The sequence below is a fragment of the Nomascus leucogenys genome, chromosome 17 (genome assembly GCF_006542625.1).
Source record: "Nomascus leucogenys isolate Asia chromosome 17, Asia_NLE_v1, whole genome shotgun sequence".
Classification (NCBI taxonomy): Eukaryota; Metazoa; Chordata; class Mammalia; order Primates; family Hylobatidae; genus Nomascus; species Nomascus leucogenys.
The window spans coordinates 70,237,234-70,262,110 of NC_044397.1; the positions used below are offsets into that span (position 1 = coordinate 70,237,234).

The following is a 24,877-nucleotide window of genomic DNA, read 5'->3' on the forward strand; positions in this document are numbered from 1 at the left end:
TATAGTTTTGGATTTATTTTTACATTCTCAATTATGTTCGATTAGTCTGTTTATCTTCAAGCCAGTATCACACTGCCTTAAATATTGTAGCTTTATAAGTTCGATATCTGATAGTGAAGATCTCCAACCTTGTTCTTCGTCAGTATTGCCATAGCTGTTCCAGGTCCTTTGTGTTTCCATATAAATTTTAGAATCAGTTTGTCACTACTCCCCTCTCTTTCAACACATACACAACTTACTGGTTGTGTTTTGGATCTCTAGATTAATTTAGAATGGACATTCCTGAATATACTAAATCTTCCAATCCATAAACATAGATTTATATTCATCTCCTTTAATTTCTCTCAGGAATGTTTTATGTTTTGCACATATTTTATTAATCTCTAGATATTTTATGATTTTGGCACTGTTTTCTGCCCTTTTGATATATCTCATTGCTGTCTGAACACTTCCTTTCAAACACAAAAAGGTTCCAGAAACAAATTATTCTGTAATACACACAAAATAGTTTCAGAGTTACCACACTAATGTCATTACCAATAACAATCCTACCAAGTATGGTTTAGTATTTCTCTAGTTATTTTTCTCCTAAGAGTATATTCTACTAAGGAGATATAGTCAGAATATAGAAGTTAAACAATTTAGAAGCAACCTGAATTGTTTTTATTTCTCCACGTTGTATTATCATTTTGACAGTGCAATTTGAATCATTTGTTTCTGTTTCTATTTATATTGCCTATATATCTTGGTTAATGCTTTCATTTTGTAGTCAGAATTTTGGTTATGTTGATAACCTTGAGCAATGTAGTTTATAACCACATGATAAAGGCGGTAGAGTTGATACTGATAACATCTTGCCAGGTATATTTTCTATTTTAGATGAGTAAGCAATGGTCAAGTTTGAGTCATTGCAACAATGGATGGAAACATGGAGGTGTACTCACCGCTTTTTCAACAAAGTTTCACAAAGGTTTTTTGTAAATTTGGAATAGGATATACTGATATCTTAGATTTTCAGAGACAAAAAGATCAGTGTTTTCTGTCATACAACCAGCTGAAATTCTTTATAAAGATAGTACAGTTTAAAATAGCATTTACATATCACTGACATATTAAACCCTGTGTGAGCTAAAATTGTATTATAAGTTCAGATTGAAATATGTAACTGGTTAATTGAGCAGCTTATCAGTACAGGCTGTGTGTAATCTGAAAATCTGCAGTCTGAAATACTCGAAAAGTCCAAAACTTTTTGAGTGCCAACATGACTCTCAAAGGAAATTCTCATTGGAGCATTTCAGATTTTGGTTTTTTGGATTAGAGATGCTCAATCAGTAATTAAAATGCAAATATTCCAAAATTTGAAAAAATCTGAAATCCAAAACACTTCTGGTCCCAGCATTTTGGATAAGAAATACTCAACCTGTGTATGGTACAAAAATAGACCAAAACTCCAAGAAAGCAACCAGGCTTACTTATTATCAAGATACAGTTCCCTGAGATGCACAAAGCCTACTCCAAAGTAAGGGTCTTCCTAAATAATGGGACTGCCCTAACTAAGTAGCATCGAACAAGAGATATTCAAGCCATGTCTCTTAAACCTAGCATGTGTATGGTTACTATGTGGACAGCAGGATTCTTAACACCTATAACATTCTCTGAAGAGAGGTAGCATAACCTTCATGGTGCCAGCAGTCTTTTAAGGAAGCACTCATAAATATAGTGTTTAAAGCATTAGTATAGTTAATATTAAGCAATATAAAGCAATAGTATAATCAATATAGAAAAGCAGCAGGCAGAGGTAGGTAATTTGCTTTAAACCTAAACATTATAGTAGCAAGTTAAGATTGATCCAGCAAATGGCAACTCTAGTAAAAACTCTTGGAATAAGTCTTAAACATGATCTGTTTGATACTAACACTAACCACAATTTATAACTCACTAGTCAGTTGTTCTTCTATTTATTTTGAAGTTATGAAGATAAATCAATTAGATCATACTGTATTCACAATATTATAAGTTAATAGTTTGAAAATAGAGATTGGAAAATTAAGCTATTTTTGAGAGTCCTTAGTTATTGGTTCTTCAGTGAATGATTAAAAATTTTTTTTTCATTTAATTTTTTTAGTCTTTATTTTTATCTCTGTTTTGGCTTTCATTTTTAAGAAACTTCTCCTCATTTATTTTTCAACCCTTTTAGTGACTTCTTTCCAGCTAATTTATAATTCACTGTTTAGGGCATTTCATTCATTTTTGGTTGTCCTACTTTTATGGCTGCACATTTTTGCAAGCCCAGATCTTCTTAGCTCTCTGAGGAGAGGGATTATACTTTCTTACTTGTTGCTTCCTGTTGCCTTCATCATCTATGTCATCTGAGTTTCTTTCATTTGCGCTTTGTTTTTTATTATTATTATTATTATTATACTTTAAGTTTTAGGGTACATGTGCACAATGATAAAAATTATTAAGCAGAAAATAAAAGCCTATTAATATCTACACAGTATTATGTTGCAGTATAATCAGTGTTATGAAATGTGTGCTAAAAATTATATACTAGATGGCAGTTTGTGCAACATAAGATTTTTATTGAATTTATTTTCACAATAAATGTATTTCTTGTACTTAGAAACAACATGCATTTGTATAACCCTTTTTTGAAGCAGTTCACATGTATATTTCCTTTAATTCTAAAATTTCAAAATAATGCCTTTAAAAAGCATTGGCATTTTAAACTGTCACACTTTTTATTTTACATTTAAAATTAGAGATAAAGAAAAAATATTTATTTGTTGAAACGTAAGGCATGACTAAACCAAATCTCTTCACTATTTTCAAATTATATGGCATCATCTGGAATGGCAATTATGTTTGTACCAGACCCAGTAAAACACATTGTGTTATTGGAGAAACAATAGAAAGCACTTTCATGGACATTTGAATTCATGTACTCAGAATTTTGGAGGGAGAGGACCTTGCCCTTCATTACAGTCCTGTAATTGGGTTTTCTTGTCCCTGCTTTCAGAGGATGTAATTCAGTTTTGGTGAACTGGGTGACTATAGCTATTAAATGCAACGAATTTTAGAGAAATGATAACGTCATTGAATGTGGGTAACAAATGTGGGGGAACCGTCTGCGTGAAGAAAATTCTCAAATCGTACATTGCATAGTTTGAATACTTGCTTGTTTGAATACTTGTTTTTGTACAGAGACTGATGACTTTACAAATTTTGATCATACAGGCATACTTCAGAGATACTGTAAAATGACTATCATAATAGATCAAGTCATACAAATTTTTTTATTTTCCAGTGCATATAAAAGTTATGTTTACACTGTACTATATAGTCTACTAAGTGTGAAATAGCATTATGTCTAAAAAACAATGTACATACCTTAATTTAAAAATAAGCGGCTAATCCCAGCACTTTGGGAGGCTGAGGCCGGCGGATTGCCTGAGGTCAGGAGCTCAAGACCAGCCTGGTCAACATGGTGAAACCCTTTCTCTATTAAAAATACAAAAAAAAATTAGCTGGATGTGGTAGTGGGTGCCTGTAGTCCCAGCTACTCGGGAGACTGAGGCAGGAGAATCACTTGAACCCAGGAGATGGATGCTGCAGTGAGCTGAAATTGCACAGCTGCACTCCAACCTGGGCGGCAGAATGAACTCCATCTCAAAATACACAAACAAACAAACAAACAAACTGCCAATGATCATCTGAACCTTCAGCAAGTTGTTCAGATGGAGGGTCTAACTTTGATGTTGATAACTGCTGACAGAGGGGTTGCTGAAGATTGGGATAGCTATGGCAATTTCTTAAAATAAGATAACAATGAAATTTGCTGTATTGATTGATTCTTTCTTTCACAAAAGATTCCTCTGTAGCAAGTGATGCTGTTTGATAACATTTTACCTGCAGTAGAACTTTCAAAATTGGAGTCAGTCCTCTCAAACCCTGCCACTGCTTTAGCAACTAAGTTTACGTCATATTCTAAATCCTTTGTTGTCATTTCAACAATGTTTACAGTATCTTCACCAGTAGTAGATCCCATTTCAAGAAACCATTCCCTTTGCTCATTTAAGAAGCAACTCCTTATCCTTTAAGTTTTATCATGAGAGTACAGCAATTCAGTCACATCTTCAGGCTCCTTTTCTAATTATCTTGCCATTTCCATCACATCTGCAGTTACTTCCTCTACTGAAGTCTTGAGCCTATCCAAGTCTCCCATGAGGGTTGAAATAAACTTCTTCCAAAGTCCTATTAATGATGATATTTTGGCCTCCTCCCATGAATCAGAATGATTTTAATGGTATCTGAAATAGTTAATCCACTCCAGAAGACTTAAATTTCATTTGCCCAGACTCATCAGAGGAATCACTATGGCAGCTAGAGCCTGATGAAACATATCTCTTAATAAGACCTGAAAGTTGAAATGACTCCTTGCTTCATGGGCTGCAGAATAGATGCTGTGTTAGCATGCATGAAGGCAACATTAATCACCTCATCCATCTCCATCCGAGCACTTGTGTAACCAAGTGCACTGTCAATGAGCAATAATATTTTGAAATGAATGTTTTTTTCTGAGCAGTAGGTCTCAAGAATGGGCTTAAAATATCCAGTCAATCATGCTAAAACAGATGTGCTATCATCTAGGCTTGTTGCTCCATTTGTAGATTACGTGCAGAGTAGATTTAGTGTAATTCTTAAGGGTCCTAGGATTTTTAGAATGGTCAATGAATATTGGCTTCAAGTTAGTCACTGGTTGCATTAGGTCTAACAAGAGAGTCAGCCTGTCCTTTGATGTTTTGAAGCCAGCCACTGACTTCTCTCTGACTAGGAAAGTCCTAGATGGCATCTTTTTCCAATAGAAGGCTTTTTCATCTGCACTGAAAATCTGTTGTTTAGTGCAACCACCTGCCGCAGTTATGTTAGCTAGATCTTCTGGATAACTTGCAGCTTCTACATCAGCATTGCTGTTTTACCTTGTACTTTTATCTTACGGAGATGGCTTCTTTCCTTAAACCTCATGAACCAACCTTTGCTAGTTCAAACTTTCTTCTGCAGCTTCCTCACCTCTCTCAGCCTTTGTAGAATTGAAGAGAGTTAGGATCTTGTTCTGGATTAGGCTTTGACTTAAGGAAATGTGGCTGGTTTGATCTTCCATCCAGAACATTAAAACTGTCTGCATATCAGCAATAAGGTTGTTTCACTTTTAATTTCCTTCAATAATTTTTCTTTTGCATTTCTGACTTTTAGGCATAAGAGGCCTAGCTTTTGGCCTCTCTTGGCTTTTGACATGCCTTCTTCACTAAGTTTTAATCATTTCTAGCCTTTGACTTAAAGTGAGAGATGAACAACTCTTTCTATTGAACACTTAGAGGCCCTTATAGGCTTATTAATTTTCCTAATTTTAATATTGTTGTGTCTCAGGGAATTTGGAGGCCTGATGGGAGGGAGAGAGATGGGAGAGTGGCTGACGGGTGGAGCAGTTAGAACACACACATTTATCCATTAAATTTGCCATCTTATTGGGCATGGTTCAAGGCACCTAAAGCAATTAGAATAGTAATATCAGAGATTACTGATCACAGATCACCATAGCAGATATAGTAATAATGAAAAAGGTTGAAATATTATGAAAATTACCAAAATATGACACAGAGACATGAAGTGACCACATGCTATTGGAAAAATGGCACTGATAGACTTGCTTGATGCAGGATTGCCACAAACCTTCAATTTGTGACAGACGTTATCTGCGAAGCATGGTAAAGGGCAATGAAACGTAGTTTGCCCATGTATCTTACTGTCAATCATACTGAACTCTCCAGTCAACCTAATAAACTAACAGCTTTTAAAAATTGCATTCTAGTAACTACAGTATACATTATCAGTGGACCTTTTCAATCTTTTCAGCATTCTCTTGTGTGAGTAGTTCATTCATAAATAGATATGTATGTCAGTTTCATAAAGGATGGTGAGCTTGTTAGAAAAGAGCAGTAAATTGGCTCAGTCTTTCTATAGCAGCACTAGAAATATTCAGTAGTCTGAGGTAGAGCTAAAATATAGGAAACACTTATTTCTGACATGGTCTTTGTCATTCTGTGGAATCTTTTTAGGTACCCCTGCTTGCATTGAAAGACGTCATTATTTTAGTGTGACTTAATAATATCAGATTGCTTGCATTTAATTCTATGCGGTTTTCTGTCAATGGAAGGATGAACTTACTAATATGTTTAGTCTATATACAGTAAAATGACATTATTACAACTGTGATAGTACATTGCTTAATTATGTCCAAAGTGAGCTTTTCAGAAAGGTTTATACTTAACAATTTTAGGACTTTTGTTAACTTAATTTGATTCCACCACCTACTTTTAAATATTTTGCAACCCAGGGTAGCTTAGGCAAAGAAGTAAAACCAAAAATGGAATATTCCTTTGTAGCAGCACTGTGAATGAAAATACTAAATTTGATGACTAGAAAGTGTTCTCAAGTACTGGTTATGGATAGTTTTGCTGAAATTCATGGGAAAGAAGACAAACTCAAAATATTCTAAAATTTGGCAGAACATTTTCTTGCTGGTACTTTCCTCCCTTTCCTTTTAAGATGTAGTTGCATCTTTTTTGGTATTTTCTTGTTGACAATTCATGATACTAATGCTTTACATGATCTTAAGCCACATGTGTCTCTGTCAGTAATATTTCTCACATGCTAGTTTTGCTGTTTATGGAATAAAGTCCAGTAGTTTGTTTTACAACACACTGTTTAAATTATTTGTTAAAAATAATTTTATTTATAAATAGCATTTTTTACTTGGAATGTCTTAGTAAATTTAGCAAGTATACTATACTACAAATTTTTTTTTCAGTGTACCCGTGTAATGTGGACACCACCTCTCCGTGAAAGCTTCTCATATCCATTTCTTGTTCTTCAGATGTTGCTAGTGACTCATATTCTCAGGTAACTTTGACTTAACCTTATTTCTTTTTGCATTAAGTAATTTAAACTAAAATTTCTTAAGCTTCCATAATAAAGTGAACATAATAAAATAATTAACCAATATGATGCTGTTATTAGCAAAAATACTGTAAGAGTGTAACTTAAAAATAGTACCAAAAACATTTCCTCTATCAGCCTTCTGTTCCTCCTCCTTTTTCTTGGTGGTCCAAAGTGACTGCTTGAGAAGGAACAAATTGCTTTCACTTCTCCTGTCATTTCCACTTTCTCAAGTCTTCTTCTGTTACCACTATAACCTCCTGAAAATGAGCAGAAAGAAGGTAAAGGCTGGTCATGCTATAGTGTATCCTGTAAGATACAATCCTTTGGGGCAAAGGATAATTCACAGAATTCACACTTCTCTCCCTTTCTGCTGACGAATATTGAATATAGCTGCCTTGCTCCAGAGGGTAAAAAGGAAACGAAATGGGGGCTGTGGAAAAATGGAACAAAGCATGATAAAAATCCGAAGATGACTCAGACTGATAACTCTCTTCAGTGATCCTCCGAATTCAGAAGAACTTTGATGAAGTCTGTTATGCCAGACCCTTTGGGCAATCTATTTCCCTCTGATTGTTACAGCAAGTATAGAATCATCACATAGCTTTTAGTCCCCTATGTAGTAGCGTCTTTAGACAGACCTTTCATAGAACATGGGATGGGTACTGTTTTTGCCTTAGCTTTTTAAAGTCTGTGTAGCTCCAGCTTTATTGCTGTCCCCTAAACTCCTCTTTTATAGGGTTTAAAGCTTCTTTAGCACTTTTAAATAAGGTGAACCTCTATGAATTCATAACCTTTAACTGTGCCCTGTTGGTTCTGAGGCACCTTGAGCAATGGTCCCTTCTCAAACATCTCTGTAAGATGTGTTGTGCTATAAGAGTCTTTGATTCACCACTACAGATGCTGTTTTTCCACATTCACATTCTTGACCATGGCTTTTTTCTCCAGTATAGTGCAGACAGCAGACTGCCCATCAGTCTCTCGTTCCTTCCTGCTTTTTCTACCTCTGCTCCTGTCTTAAATCTAGCAAAGGCAAACCTTTGATTCTTTTTTCATTCACTGATCTGATCTGTCCCTGAGTAGCTGTGTGGATGCTGCTCCGGGGACTGAGCGCTGCTTCCTTTAGTCCATCTGTACCATAGAAGGTAGTGTTAGTTTCCTGTTGCTGTGTAGCCAGTCACCACAAACTGGGATCTACTATCTTGGAGTTTTCTAGCTCCGAAGTTTTAAAATCAGGGTATTGGAGGTGCTACCCTCTTCCTGAAGGTGCAGAGTGGGAGGGGAGAGAATCAATTTTGTTGCCTTTTCTAGCTTCTAGAGGCTGTCTGCATTTCTTGGGAGGCTGCCTGCATTTCTTGGGAGACTGCCTGCATTTCTTGGCACGTGGCTCCTTCATCTTCAAAACTAGCAATGGTGGATTAAGTCCTTCTTTGTCAATTCACTCCAACCTTCTCTTCAGCCTCTCTTCTGCTTTTAGGTACCCTGTGGTTACATTGGGTCCACCTGGATAATCCGGGATACATTCGCTACTGTGAGGCCAGGTGATTAGTCATCTTCATTCCATCTGCAGCCCTAGTTACCCTTTGCCATGCAACATGACATGTTCACAGGTTCCAGGGATTAGGACACAGATATTTTTGGAGGTCATTATTCTGCCTACCAGGATGGGGCCTCTTCAGTTGCTGTTTCCTGCCTTCAAGAGCTGCCTTCTGTTGGATTCTTCTCTGTTTTTGGCTCCAGGTGCTTCTGTGACAAGCTTTTTATGTTTTCTTTAGTCTCTTTTCATTGTCTTTTTCAGCCTTACCCACGTGTTAATACCTGTCTTTACTTTTTGCTTAAAAGTTTTAGAGAACTTTCCTTTCTTTAGAGCCTTCTTCATTGTCTCTGTTTATATTCTGGTTGACATTTCCGTTCTCATATTCCAGGCCATCTGAAGCTGCATCAGCTGCTGCTTTCACTCCTGGTTCAGATCCATCCCATCTTGATCTTCCTCGCCATCTTCATCGGCAGCTTATCACTTCTGATTGCGACGGCTTTTGTGGTTATGCCCCTTAGTTCTCATGGCTCTCTGCTTGCCTGCTGTGGCTATGACTGGTTGCTTGGAAGTGTGGGCTTTCATTTTGCTTTCTTGAACACTGCAGTCTTTTTAGGAGGGAAAACCTGCTAAACCTCCTTTCTTGAAGTTTTGGCAGATATCTTGTCTTTTTTCTGAAGGATAGCAACCTTCTCTGTATTGGCCATCTTCATCTTCTGATATTTCATCCTTATTACTGACATTGTCTCCTTTGGAAGAGCAGCCATTTCCTTTAGTTCTTGGTTTCTACCTGTAGTTGACATATTGTGACATTAGAGGGAGGTGGTGGGTGGTGATGGCTTGGTGGAGCCAAGAAGAAGCTGAGCAGTGTTGATGCAGGCTGCAGTGCTGAGGATACTGTTATAAAACCAGAAAAGAGACTATTCCTTAATGCTAAGAATCATTTATAAATAAGGTTAGTGGTATGTTTTAACAAATTGGTTTTGTCCAGTTTTGAATTTTAAGCATTTTTAGAAATTCAGTTTATGTACCCACCTAATACTAGCACAGCTTAGCTTTTTTTTGGTTGTTCTTAGCTTTTTTTTTTTTTTTTTTTTTTTTTTACTTCTTGGCAATATTTATGTTTCCATTTCTGTTGTCTTGGGTCAGAGCTATTTTGATCACCAATTGGATTTTCTTTGTTTTCTATTCACTCCTATTTCCCCATAGTGCATTCTTTATCCAACTGCCAGATTGGTATTAAATTCTGCTTGGAAATCTTAATGTCTCTTGTTACCCATAAAATGAAAATCATATTTAGTATTCAAAAGTAGTAGAGAAATGCTTTATTTTAGACAGCGGCTTTCAAACTTTTGGACTATGATCTATGAGAAATAAGAAATAAGTTTTACACTGTGTCTTAGTATACACATACATGTATGCACACAACTGAAACAAAAGTTTCACAGAATAGAACCCCTCGTAAGTAGGATATAGTCGTATATATTGTTTCACTCTGCTGATCTCCATTTTTAAATGCTGAATTTTATTCCATAAGTTGATTTCATAACTCATTAAAAGGTTATCTGGAGTTTAAAAATACTTTTGTTGGATTAAAATAGCAGAGAGGGATGTCCTTTGGAGAAGGGATACTTGGGGAAGTGAAGAAAGGCGTTTCATAATGGTGCTCTGTCCTCCAGGTAGGTTTATCTAACCAGGATGTCTTTACTGTATCCAAGCTGCATACATCTCATCACCTCAGTATATTAACGTGCACACTCCACTTCTGTGAAGATGGACATGTGTGGGGGCTTTGCGTTGGCTTGAAGATTTAGAGGATAAAATCATCTTACCCTCCTAAAAATCTCCTAAATTACAAGTCAGTACCAAAATGAGATCTCTAAAGATTGTTTCAGAATGGCCCCCATATCTTTTCCTCCACTTAACTTTTCTGTGTTCTCCTACCTGTGCCAGACCCAACTTTTTGTCTCACACGCTTACAAAATCTCTCTCAGCCGCTTAGCTCTTATTCTGCATTATTGCAGTAGTTGTCTACATAATACTTAGCACTTAGACTATGCTGCTATCATCTTTTCATAGGCATCTTCTGCCTTTCTAACTAATGAATCTGTTGAATCAGTATTTTTAAATATTCAGTCATGGATTCACCAAAATATAATTTGAAAAAAATGTTCATGGATATACTGACCCAGCCATCCTCCTTCTCTCTCTGCTATTGTTAGCAATAATGGGTATTTACCTTTCAAAGAAAATTGTTGTAATTGAGTATCAGGAGGTATAATTTCTAACCCATTGGTTCATTTTGTGTTTAGGTTGTGTTATAACCAGATCATATATATTTAGAGATTCTAATTTGCAGCAGTTTGGAGCCATGCTAGACTATTTCGTGTTTAAACTTACACTTATTTTATCTTTTCAAGGGCTACAAAACTTTATAGAGGAAGCTTGATTGCACTCTGCATTTCCAATGTGTTTTTCATGCTTCCTTGGCAGTTTGCTCAGTTTGTACTTCTTACCCAGGTGAGGTGATTATATTTTAAGCTGTTTTAAGCTTAGCATGTTTGACTATGTGAGCTCATTTGCATAAAATTACAACTGAGATATTCTGTGGTTTTAAGTCCCAAAACATTTTCTAGGAAAAATGTTTTTCTAAAACATTTTTTAGAAATGTTGAACAAAAGAAAGTTCAGGGTAGAGAAATATGTAGGATTATTTATTAATGATTGTTAATTATTTACTTCCTAACATAATGCATTTATTGAACTCAAATTTGTAAGAATGCTTATCTTTGTTATTCAGTATTGTTTCGCTTTGCAGCGAAAGTACTCTTAAGTTGAAGTTGATAAATTTGATTATAATTAACTCTTGAATATTTGTATTAATGAAAGAACACTAATGGAGATACTTGTAAAGAGTGACTAGCAAGCAGAAATTAAGGTATTTTTATGCACACATGCATTGCATAATTATTTTTCAGTTTAATGTACCTTCCCCAATTATGTATTAGTTGTCATATTATAATTACATTTTCATCTTTTTTGATTGGACAAGGCACTTTTTAATTGTGTGTGTTGACAGTAGGGTTGACCTGAAGTTAAAATGAGTATTGTTTTGGACAGTTGACAAAGTAGACAATTCACATGATTGAGAAAGCTGTGTATCAGAAAAATCAGTATTTTCTATACTAATATATTGACTATATTTAATAATAAGTTGGCAGATAAAAGGAAAATAGAAGAACTCACTGTGTGTAGATATAAATCAGTTGAAACAACAGTAAATGTGTTATTCATTCTTGTAGCTATTCATTTTATCTTTTTTACTTTTAATTTATTTTTAAATTTCAGATTGCATCATTATTTGCAGTATATGTTGTCGGGTACATTGATATATGTAAATTACGGAAGATCATTTATATACACATGGTAATAATTTTTTATTGTTCTTTTCCGTTTAGTTTGCCCTTAAAACTCCTGATTAGTATTTGATTTGTTCATGGTTGAAACTAGTTGTAACAATTTCATAACTAAAACAAATGTTGTTCAAACATTGTGATATAATCAACAGACCTCGTTTTGATAGACCACTCACAAAAATTTAATTTGGGTCATATTATCTGATTGAAGTTGTGCCCAACTTATGCATTATCAGTAAAAGAAATAATTTATGAAACGGAAACATGGGGCTGATATATTATCCAGGAGCTGTCTGTTAAAATGAAGTAGAAGGGCCTGACATGGTGGCTCATGCCTGTAATCCCAACACTTTTGAGAGGCCAAGGTGGGGTTCACTTGAGGCCAGGAGTTTGAAACCAGCCTGGGCAAGAGAGCCATACCTCATCTCTACAAAATAAAAAATTTTAGCATGGTGACGCATGCCTGTAGTACTAGCTACTTAGGAAGCTGATGTGGGAGGGTTGCGTTAGCCCAGGAGGTTGAGGCTGCAGTGAGCTATGATCACACCACTGCACTCTAGCCTGGGCAACATAGCAAGACCATGTCTCTACAAAAAAGAAAAAAAGTTCATTTACTGAGCGTCAACTGTCGAGGCATGTGGAATACACCAACATTCATATTACTACATTCTAACAGGATGGGGGAAAGAGGGAAGACAGAAGATAAATAATAAACATAGCAAATGGGTAAATTATGTAGGATGTTAGAAGGTGATAAGGATTTTAGGCCAGGTATGGTGGCCTGGGGAGGCTGAAGCAAGAGGACATTTGAGCCCAGGAGTTTAAGACCAGCCTGGGTGAGACCCCATCTCTATAAAAAAAAATACAAAAAAAGATTTTAGAAGAAAGAAAAGGTCAGGGTAAGGCAGATCAGGAGCACCAAGATCAGGAGGTAGGAGATGGAAAAATCAAATGGGGTGGTTAGGGCAGGTCTTCTTGAGAAGGGGGAGTAGAACAAAGATTGGAAGAAGGAGAAGGAGTTAGCCAAGTAGATATCAAAGAAACTGATCTCTAGGTTGGTGGAACAGCTAGAACAAAGACCCTAAAGCTGGTTGGTTGATATTCTTGAGTGGCTATCCTTTAAAAACAAACATTTGTCTTCTCTCATTAGTTTTTATAATTTTGATGTTTTCTTTTCCTGATAATTTTACAGTTGTCATAATATCCCATTATTTTCATTTTCTTAATAATTTATACATATAAAAGAACATTTGTAATGTGTAAGGAAGTTATAAACACGGTCATAAAATAAACAACCAGGAGCCTACTCTCCAAATGGAAAATAGAACCTTATCGTTACTTTTAAGTCCTGTATGCCCTGAGCTCATCCCCTCACTGCTCCTAGAGGTAACCACTATTCTGACTTTTTGAATTGTAATCAATTTGCTTTTCTTATAACTTTACAATATGTGGATTACTAAATAGTATACATTTTTATTATTAAATGTTCACATTCTTTGTAAGGATTATACAAATGGCATTTTATAAATACTATTTTTTCACTCAGATTTCTGCTACTTATATGTAACTAGAATTCAAATATTTTCACTGCTTTATATTTTCCATCATATAAATAAAGCATAATTCATTTATTCGTTTTCTTGTTGAAGGACATTTAGGTTCTCTCCTCTCCCCCCAACTTCTTATTTTAGTTATAAATAATGCTGTACATTCTTCACATATCTCCTAGGGCACATATGTTGAGAGTTTCTCTAGGGTATTTACCTAGTATAAACTTGTTGGGTGGTAAATTATGTGCATGTTCAACTCTATAAATACCAAATTGTTTTTCTAAAGTGATTGGACTACTTCCAACAGCAATATATAGCAGCTTATGTTATTCTACATCCTTTTTTATGAGTCTGGTTCGTGTAAAATGGTATCTTGTAACCTTAATTTGCATTTTCTCTGATTCATAATGAAGCTGAGCATCTTTTGGTTTGTTTATACGCCCTTCATATTTCCATTGTTGTAAATTCCGATTCAGATCTTTTACCAGTTTGTCTTGTGTCCAAAAGAAAATGACATCTATTTTAGTCAGTGCAGTGTAATCCATTATTTTTGTTATTTATGTTGATGCTCAAATTGTTCCACACTTGTGCAACTATTCAGGCTGACTTCTCTTTCCTTTTAACATGTCCTCATCATGCTTTGAGCACTTTTAAAAAGAAATTAATAAATGTTAAGTTTCATGAAATGCTTTACTACATCTGTTTAGATGAATGGGTGTATTTCCCCTCTTCAATCTGTTACTATAATGAATTTACATTAATTAATTTTCTAGCATTAAATAAACTTGCTTTTCTGGGCTAAACACAATTTTTGCATGTCGCTGGATTCACTTTGCTTTCATTTTGATGGGATTTTTACATCCTTGTTCATGAATGAGTTGGACAGTAATTATATATTTTTTAGACTTGGCTTATTTTTTCCCCAAACTATTTAAAATAGTTTTTTATTTTGTAGTATAAATCAGATTAAATGTTAAGCCTTCAGAGTTGGCTGGTCACATAGGCAACTATGGCTGAGGGCCTTGACTCAAAGTTATAGTTATAAAATTATAAAGTTATATACAACGTAGTTTGCAGTAAAACCTACCTTGGGTAAATGATACATACTTCATTATATGACTTACTATTTTCTGTCTTCTTCCATTATCGTTTTATAAATTCCTAAATTCTTATAGTTATAAAAAGAAAAAATATATAGAATTATTTCCAAAAAATTATTTTTCCATTTTTTATTGTGGTAAAATACATGTAACTTAAAATTTACCACCTTAAGCATTTTTAATTATACAGTTCAGTGATATTAAGTACATTCACATTGTTTTACAACCGTCACCACTATCTATTTCCAGAACATTTTTCATCTTGCAAAACTGAAACTCTATACCCATTAAAGTCCTTATTCTTCCATCTTCCCAGCCCCTGGAAACCACCATTCTACTTTCTGTCTTTGTGATTTTGACTACTTTATATATGTGATGTAAGTGAAATCATACAGTATTTGTCTTTTTGTGACTGGCCTATTTCGATTAGCCTACTGTCCCCAAGTTTCTTCTATGTTGAAGCATGTCAGAATTTCCTTCGTTTTTAAAGCTAAATAATAGTCCATTGTGTGTACACACACACACACACGATTCTGCTTATCCATTCAATCTGTCCATGGATACTTGGATTCCATTGTGTGTACACACACACGTGCACACGCGCGCGCACACACACATGATTTTGCTTATCCAGTCCATCCACAGATACTTGGGTTACTTCTGTGTTTCAGCTATAGGAAATAATGCTGCTATGAACATGGGTAAACAAATATTTTTTGAGATCTTGCTTTCAATTATTTTCGGTATGTACCCAGAAGTGGAATTGCTGGATTGATCATGTGGTAAATCTATTTTTTTAAGGAACTGCCAAACTTTTCCATAGTAGCTGTACATTTTACATTCCTGTAAACAGTGCATGAGGTTCTATTTTCTCCATGTAATCACCAACATTTATTTTCTGCTGTTGTGATGGTAGCCATCCTAATAGGTATAAGGTGATATCTCACTGTGGTTTTTGTTTCTTAATTAAAAATCTTTATTTTTCAGAGAAGTTTTAGGTTTATAGCAAATTTTTTTTTTTTTTTTTTTTTTTTGAGACGGATCTCACTCTGTCACCCAGGCTGGAGTGCAGTGGCACGATCTCGGCTCACTACAACCTCCACCTCCCAGGTTCAAGTGATTCTCCTGCCTCAGCCTTCCGAGTAGCTGGGATTAGAGGCACGTGCCACCACACTCAGCTAATTTTTGTATTTTTAATAGAGATGAGGTTTCACCATGTTGGCCAGGCTGGTCTCGAACTCCTGACCTCATGTGATCTGCCCACCTCGGCTTCCCAAAGTGCTGGGATTACAGGCATGAGCCACCGCACCCAGCCATGTTTATAGCAAAATTAAGCAGAAAGTACAGAATTCCCATATACCCCCTGCCCCCAACCATGCACAACCTACCCCTCTATTGACATCCCTCACCAGAGTGGTACATTTGTTAAAATTGATAAACCTACTTCACACATCAGAATCACCCAAAGTCTGTAGTTTACGTTAGGCCTCACTTTTCTATGGGTGGTTGTTGTGTTTTGTTTTGTTTTTTGAGACAGGATCTTGCTCTGTTGCCCAGCTGGAATTCAGTGGTGCAAACATGGCTCACCACAGCCTCGACCTCCTGGGCTCAAGGGTTCCTTTTGCCTTGGCCTCCCAAAGTGCTAGGATTGCAGATGTGAGCCACCACAATCGGCCTGGATTTTGACAAATGTATAATGACATGTGTCAACCATGTAGTATTTTGTAGACCAGTTTCACAGCCATAAAGTTCCTCTGTGCGCCACCTATTCATCCCTCCTTCCCCCTAACCCATGGCAACCACTGATCTTTTTACTGTTTCCATAGTTTTGCCTTTTGTATAGTGTCATGTGTTTGGAACCATACAGTAGGTAGCCTTTTCATATTGGCTTCTTTCACTTAGTAAAAAGCAAATAAGTTTCCTCCAAGTCTTTTCATGGCTTGATAGCTCATTTCGATCTTGATTATTGTTAACATTTTATTAACATTATATGGATGTACCACTGTTTATTTATTCGCCTATTAAAGAACTTGTTGGTTAACTCCAAGTTTGGGCAATTATGAATAAAGCTGCCGTAAACATCTGTATTCAGGTTTTCACATGGATGTTTCAGTTCATTTGAGTAAATACCAAGGAAAGTGATATTTGGATGGTATGGTGAGAGTATGCTTAGTTTTTAGGAAATTGCCAAACTGTCTTCTAAAGTGGCCATACCATTTTGCATTACCACCAGCAATAAATGAGAGTTCCTGCTGCTCCACATCCTTGTCAGCATTTGGTGGTGTCATGGTGGATTTTTGGGCATCTAATAAATGTGTAATAGTATCTCATTGTTTTAATTTGGTTGAACATCTTTTAATATGCTTTTTTGCCATCTGTGTATCTTTTTTGGTCTATTAAGATCCTTTGCTTATTTTTCCTTGGGTTGTTCATTTTCTTATTGTCGAGTTTTAAGAATTCTTTGTAGATTTTTGATAACAGTCCCTTATCAGATGTGTCTTTTGCAGATATCTTCTCTCAGTCATTGTCCTGTCTTTCACAGAGCAGAAGTTTTTAATTTTAATGAAGTTCAGCTTATCAGTTGTTTCTTTGATAAATTGTATCTTTGTTCTTTTATCTAAGAAGTCATCACCATACCTAAGGTCATCTAGGTTTCCTCCAATGTTATCTTCTAGGAGCTTTATAGTTTTGCAGTGTGCATTTAGATCCATGGTCTGTTTTGAGTTAATTTTCATGAAGGGTGTAAAGTCTGTGTCTAGATTTATTTTTTTGTATGTGGATCTCTAGTTGTTCCAGCACCATTTGTTGAAAGGACTATTTTTGCTCCACTGTATTGCCTTTGCTCCTTTGTCAAATATCAGTTGACTATATATGTGAGTCTATTTCTGGGCTCTATATTTTGTTCCCTTGATCTGTTTGTGTCTTCTTTCACCAATATCACACTGTCTTGATTACAGTAACTTTATAGTAAGTCTTGAAGTGGGGTAGTGTCAGTCCTCTGCTCTTCTTCAGTATTGAGTTGGCTCTATACTGGGTTGTTTGTATCTCCATATAAACTTCAGAATCACTTTACTGGTAACTTGCTAGGCTCATTATTGAGATTGTGCTGAATCAAGTTGGGAAGAACTGGCATCTTGACAATATAGAATCTTCCTGTACGTGGAATAACACTTCATGTATTTATAAAGTTCTTTGATTAGTTTCACTGAAGTTTTGTAGTTTTGCTCAGATAGATTTTTTACGTAGTTAAGTTTGTATCCAAGTGCCTCATTCCAGGAGTGCAGGAATGTGTTGATAATAGAAATTCTATTAATATGATTTATCACATTAAGAAGTTTAAAAAATCCATTATAATTGCCTTTGATATTATAAAGGTATTTGATAAAATACCTTTTTTGGTGTTTAAGACCATAATCAAGTAAAAATAGACGGATATTTCATTGAAATTTAAGATACCCAGACCTCAAAACAAAAACTAGTATCACATAAAATGATGAAGCAATAGAAAAATGTCCTATTTCCATTAATGCCAGAAGCATGATAAATATGCCTACTGCCTCTCTCATCACTTAACATTATTGCTCAAATGTCAGCTAATGCAATTGACTAAAAAATAATTCAAAGGAAAATGTAAAAATATCATTGTTTGTAGTTGATATCATTTTGAATACTTGAGAAATCCAAATAAACTACTACTGGAAACAATGAAATCATATTCATTGATGCATATTTAATATAATTTTTTTGTATACAATCAGAAAATATGAAGATTCTTGATACAACAGCAGCAAAAATAATATGCTTTAGAATAAACTCAAGAAAATATGCAGGATCTATATAAAGAAAACTATACTTGCTAATGCATGTAAAAGAAGATTTAAAGAAATGGAAGGAAGATGCATTGCTTTGGGATCTAAAGATTTGATGTTGAACAGATATAACTATAAATAACACGTTATTGAATAAAGTAATTTTAATTAAAATTTTAGTTTTTGAAGCTTAATAAGCTGATTCTGAAATTCACATGGAAATTGATATATATGGATCAAAAATAAAACTTCTAGAAGAAAATATGGATTATTTTATTTTTAGTGCCTTTTTAAATGACAGATAAATCCAAAGACCTAAAGGAAATGAAAGATAAATTTGCTAACATAAAGATTTAGAAAATACCCATAATACAAAAAATACCACAAAGGTCAAAAATGAACTGAGAAAAATATTTACAATATGTTTACTTGATAAGTGGCTAGGTTCTCATATATATATATATATACTTTAAGTTCTGGAGTATATGTGCAGCAAGTGGAGTTTTGTTACATAGGTATACACGTGTCATGGTGGTTTGCTGCACCCATCAACCCGTCATCTACATTAGGTATTTCTCCTAATGCTATCCCTCCCCTAGCCTCCCAGCCCCCAGTAGTCCCCTGTGTGTGATGTTCCCCTCCCTGTGTCCATATGTTCTCATTGTTCAACCGACAGTTATGAGTGAGGACATGCAGTGTTTGGTTTTCTGTTCCTGTGTTAATTTGCTGACAGTTATGGTTTCCAGTTTCATCTATGTCCCTGCAAAGGACATGGACTCATCCTTTTTTATAGCTGCATAGTATTCCATGGTGTATATGTGCCACATTTTCTTTATCCAGTCTATCATTGATGGGCATTTGGGTTTGTTCCAAGTCTTTGCTATTGTGAACAGTGCTGCAATAAACATATGTGTGCATGTGTCTTTATAGTAGAATGATTTATAATCCTTTGAGTATATACCCAGCAATGGGATTGCTGGGTCAAATGGTATTTCTAGTTCTAGATCCTTGAGGAATTGTCACACTATCTTCCACAATAGTTGAACTAATTTAACACTCCCACCAGCACTGAAAAAGTGTTCCTATTTCTCCACATCATCTCCAGCATCTGTTGTCTTCTGACTTTTTAATGATCGCCATTCTAACTGGCATAAGATGGTATCTCATTGTGGTTTTGATTTGCATTTCTCTGACGACCAATTATGATGAGCTTTTTTTTCATATGTTTGTTGGCCGCATAAATGTCTTCTTTTGAGAAGTGTCTGTTCATATCCTTCACCCACTTTTTGATGGGGTTGTTTGTTTTTTTCTTGTAAATTTGTTTAAGTTCTTTGTAGATTCTGGATATTGGGGCTATGTTCTGTAATGTATGAAGAGAGCTGTTAAGGAAAATAATGAAAGCCCAATAGACAGATGGGCAGTGGGAATAAGCAGTTCACACATACACACAAGACAACATAACCAGCAAATAGAATAAAAGGTGCTGTGTCTCATCTACTATTAAAAGAATGGAAAAATGAAACCATGAGATAACATTTTTTCCCTACTGGATTGGCAAATATTTAAAAGAATAATACAGTGCTGCCAGAATATATATCCATAGGAACTCTCCTGCCCAGTTGGTGGGAAAGTGAATTGGCACAATCTTTTTGTAGGCCAAGTTGTCAATATTTGTATTGAATTTAAAAATGTGTATATCCTTGATCCATCAATTTCACTTCTGGTAATTTATTCATAAATGTACTGACATGCACATAAGATATACGCATAAGGATGTCTATCATAGCAGTGTTTGTGTTGGGAAGACCCAAACAAAACAAAATAGAAGTGGAAAGCACTTAAGTGTTTTGCAGTATTCAGAGGACTAGTTAAATAAATTAGGGTACATCTATAGAATAGAATACTTTTTCCAGTTCTTAAGCAGAATGTATTAGATTGGCTTGCATGTGTATGGAAAGCTCTCTGAAACATATTACGAATAAAAGCAAGAAATAGTATAGCTTGTGGGGTAAGTGTCCATTTGTGGTTTAACAAAATATATAAACTAGAATTTATACATGTTGTCTGGAAGGATAAACAGGAAACTGTTGATGATGGTTACCTCTGGGAGTTTGAAGTGTGGGATGGAGAATGGGCTGTTTTAATCTTATAGTCCCTTTTGAACAGTTTGAATTTTGTTTATTATGGGCATGTGCAATTTTCACAATAAAAAACAAAGGTTTTTTGTTTTATGTGCATTACTTATATTTTTTTCTTGGATTTTTTCAGATTTCTCTTGCACTTTGTTTTGTTTTGATGTTTGGGAACTCAATGTTATTAACTTCTTATTATGCTTCTTCTTTGGTAATTATTTGGGTAAGTATTCCTTAACACTTATATGGCTGTTTTTGAAACTAATGGTTTAACAATTTTTTCTTCACTGGCTTAGGATTCATGAGGGTTTTCTGTAGGAACCATCTTAAGTGTCTTAGAATATTCTAGATGTGATGGTGTTCAAGTACTCAATTCTAAAACAGGGAAAAAAAAAACAAGGAAAATTAGTATCATTTCAGAAAGGTTTCTGTGCTTTCTTCTCCCTTCCTCCTTTCCATTTTTAATCCTACTCCTGCTCCACTTTTTGAACCCCTTTCCTCTCATTGCAATCTTATAACAGCCTCCCCTCTTCATTCCACTGTGATCAGAAGATCAGGGCCTTGGTTACTTTGTTTTACTTTTGTGTTTTTTTTTTTTTTTTTTGGTTTTGTTTTTTGACCCTTGTCTACTTGTATGGACTATTCAGATGGTTTAAGTAAGGTGATGATTCAGTTTTATTTTGCTAAATCACTACCAAGAACAACTTTAGATTATGGAGAGATTATTTTACAGAATTAGAACAAATTGATGGAAGGATATCTAATTCTTTCTGCTACATATGGCAGGATGACTTTGTTTTTTTGTTTGCTTGTTTGTTTTGTTTTTTTAAGACGGAGTTTCGCTCTTGTTGCCGACGCTAGAGTGCAATGGCGCAGTCTTGGCTCACTCCGCCTCCCAGGTTCAAGAGTTTCTCCTGCCTCAGCCTTCCAAGTAGCTGGGATTACAGGCATATGCCACCATGCCCGGGTAGTTTTGTATTTTTAGTAGAGACGGGGTTTCTCTATGTTGGTCAGGCTGGTCTCTTAACTCCTGACCTCAGGTGATCTGCCCACCTCGGCCTCCCAAAGTGCTGGGATTACAGGCGTGAGCCACCACGCCCGGCTGGCAGGTTGACTTTGTAAGTCTAAAAGTCTTCTGAAATTTAAAGACTGCCTTATTTTTGGTGGGTTTCCATTAAAATGTTTTGCAAACTTGTTATTCCTTATGTTTAAAGTGCATGTGCTTTAGTTTCCCTATGACTTTAAAAGCGTATTGCACAGTTGTAATTGGAATATATTCGACTTCTTGAGTAGTTAAGTTACTAAGATCATTTGGGGTTTCTTAATTTCTAGAACCCATTACATTTGAAACCTCCATTTTTATTTATTTTACAAATGATATTTATTTAAAAACCCATTTCTCGGCCGGGTGCAGTGGCTCACGCCTCTAATCCCAGCACTTTGGGAGGCTGAGGCAGGTGGATCACGAGGTCAGGAGATCGAGACCATCCTGGCTAACAAGGTGAAACCCCAACTCTACTAAAAATACAAAAAATTAGCCGGGCATGGTGGTGGGCGCCTGTAGTCCCAGCTACTCGGGAGGCTGAGGCAGAATGGCGTGAGTCCAGGAGGCGGAGCTAGCAGTGAACCGAGATCGCGCCACTACACTCCAGCATGGGCGACAGAGCGAGCACCATTTCAAAAAAAAAAAAAAGTACCCATTTCTCAAAAATATGCCTCTTCCCAGTCTGGGCCGCCACCCTTTTCAGATTGTGCCTTGAGTATACTTAGCTACAGAAATTAGCAATTAGCATGATGCTATATTTTCAACAACGACAAGAAAAATCATAACTTTGGGATTAATAAGTATAGTTCTTCAGTTATGTGTTCTCTGTTTATTATTAGGAAAGGTGACAAAGTACTCAGTTGTATATTTTACATATGTATTTTGTCATGTACTGCTATCACCCAGGATAAAGTACATGAATCTTGATACTATGGACAGGGAAACCATTGAATCGAATATTACATATAAATAAAATCTAATTTAAGTACATTTTGTAAGAAATTTCTCTTCAGTTCTATACGTCAGGTATACTGCTAGATGCTTCACACTGAGGTGCGCCTTAGGTACGAATTAAGCATATTTATGTATATCCCATATATTTTGGTGTGTAAAAATAAATGATAACAGGGAATACAGCATGTTTGTGCATATTTAACTATAAACACACATTTGCTTATAATTAATCACTTTGAAACCTGAATTGTATCACATTTTGTATTCTCAGGTATTTAGAAACTTCCACAAAGATTTAATTTGGTTTCAAGTATTCATGTTTTGATCTCTAATCATATTCTTGCCATGTTTGAAGTAGTTTTAGCTCCCCAAGGGTAATACAGTTTGGAAGCATTACCACCTGAAAATACTTCAGAGAAGTATTTAGTTGATCCATTGACATTTCATTTGTTGTTTACCCTAAGAGTCAGTAATTTTTAGCCAAAGGAAAATCTTATGCCTGTATGACTACTGTCCAAAATTCTGAAAATGTTATATACCTCATGGCTCAGAGATCAGATATGTCAAATCAGTCATAGACATTTACATATGGTGATTCCTTTTTCAACTTTAAAAAGTCACTCATTCACCTAATTGACTTTGGATAATAGGGCTATACCTTGAAGTCACTGACTCTAGAAATGAGCATGTGGGGATGGTATGTGGAAAGTCAACCATGTGCTAAATTTTAGATACTTGAGAATCTTATTATTTAGAAAAATTTTTTGGTACTTGAATTTATGTCTATAAGTATTAACTGTGTATACTATGTTATTTTTCTCTACTCAGGGTATTCTGGCAATGAAAACACATTTCCTGAAAATAAATGTATCTGAACTTAGTTTATGGGTGAGAATGAATCTATTTTAATGCTTATGTTTTTTCTTCTATAAAATATATCATTGGTTTTATGTTTTACTTTTAAGAAAATGATCTGTGTAACTCAGGGGATCCAACAGTTCTATAGTATTTTAGGGCTCAATTTTAATGTACCAAATTGCCCTTTTTATGAAACAAGTTTAAGTTAATCCTGGGTATGCAGTTACAAAATTCCAGTTTTATTTATTACTCATGTTTCATCTAAGAAACAGTGCATATGTAAAAAACTGTTAAAGGGAATTTAACTGCAGTGGTTGTGCAAATCTTCTATAAAAAATATATTAATTTTGATAAGATCGTATGATTATATTTTTATTTTTAGTTATTGCCCCTTGCTTTTGAGCAACATGCTTGATTTTAAATTGAGATGCATTTTTTAGCATTTTCTCTTGTACACAGCAATATGTATTTCATGTATGATTAAAGCATTTATTCTTTTCTTCCTAGCCTATGTCTATGGAATATGAAGCATCCAAGTTATTTTTGTTTTCTTTTTTTTTTAGGTTATTCAAGGATGTTTTTGGTTATTTGGAACTGTCATACTTAAATACTTGACATCTAAAATTTTTGGTATTGCAGATGATGTAAGTGCATTTTTTGCTTAAATTTGAAAGACTTGAAAAGAATCGAATAGGCTAAGAATAAATTGAGTTAGTCAAGTATCACTATTAAATGAAATTCTAGGATGAAGTCTGTTCACCTATTATTTTATTTAATAGAAAGTAAATGTAATTGTATATAGATTTTCTTTCTCCAAAATTGGTTTCTTAAAACAATCTCTTATTTTATTGGTCCATGTCACTAAAATTTTAAAGCAGGAAAACTCTAGATAATAGATTAAAGATAGAATTTTAAGCTCTATACAGTCATTTTTCTCTAGCTTCTTTGTAACTGGTAAAGACACCATCTTCAGAGCCTTAACTGGAGATCGTATTATAGTCTCATTCTTTTTTCTCCCCGGTTTTCAAGTCATTACTTGTAAAAGGCTTTTATAAGCCTTTATAGATAATGTAATCCAAGTTAGTCTTATTTAGAGAAGATTTTTGTTTGTTTTTGGTATTAGGGTAGAAGGGAAGATAAAATGGAGAAGTCTGTCTTATAATTTTAAAGATTATCTCTGTCCATAATTGCTTTGCCTATTTTATTTTGGTGTTTTAATCAGCACATCCTAAGTCAGGAGGCTATCAAAGATCTAATTTTAAAAAGCAGCAGAAGAACCAACATGGAAAAAATGAACTATTTTTTTCCTATAATGTATTTTTATTGGTGATTTTCTTCCTTCTGTACTAGATTAATGCTATGTTTTGAAACTGGGTTATGTGAAGTCCTAGGACTTCCCAGGACTCTTGCCTGAGGGCTGTCTACTCCCCCATCTCCTAGCCTCTCTTTTACCCAGGACAGTTTAACCTTAATCTCTTTCATAT

At 35.1% G+C, this 24,877-nt stretch overlaps 1 protein-coding gene across 1 annotated transcript in view; it reads left to right on the forward strand.

The window, feature by feature from the left end:
- LOC100606199 (dpy-19 like C-mannosyltransferase 1) overlaps nt 1–24,877 on the forward strand; it is a 108,533-nt gene that overhangs the window by 58,104 nt on the left and 25,552 nt on the right. Inside the window, exons 8-13 of the mRNA XM_030795781.1 lie at nt 6,869–6,960; nt 10,951–11,050; nt 11,878–11,955; nt 20,673–20,759; nt 23,364–23,423; nt 23,957–24,037. Of these exons, the coding sequence (XP_030651641.1) occupies nt 6,869–6,960; nt 10,951–11,050; nt 11,878–11,955; nt 20,673–20,759; nt 23,364–23,423; nt 23,957–24,037 (498 nt within the window). The remainder of the gene's footprint in view (nt 1–6,868; nt 6,961–10,950; nt 11,051–11,877; nt 11,956–20,672; nt 20,760–23,363; nt 23,424–23,956; nt 24,038–24,877) is intronic.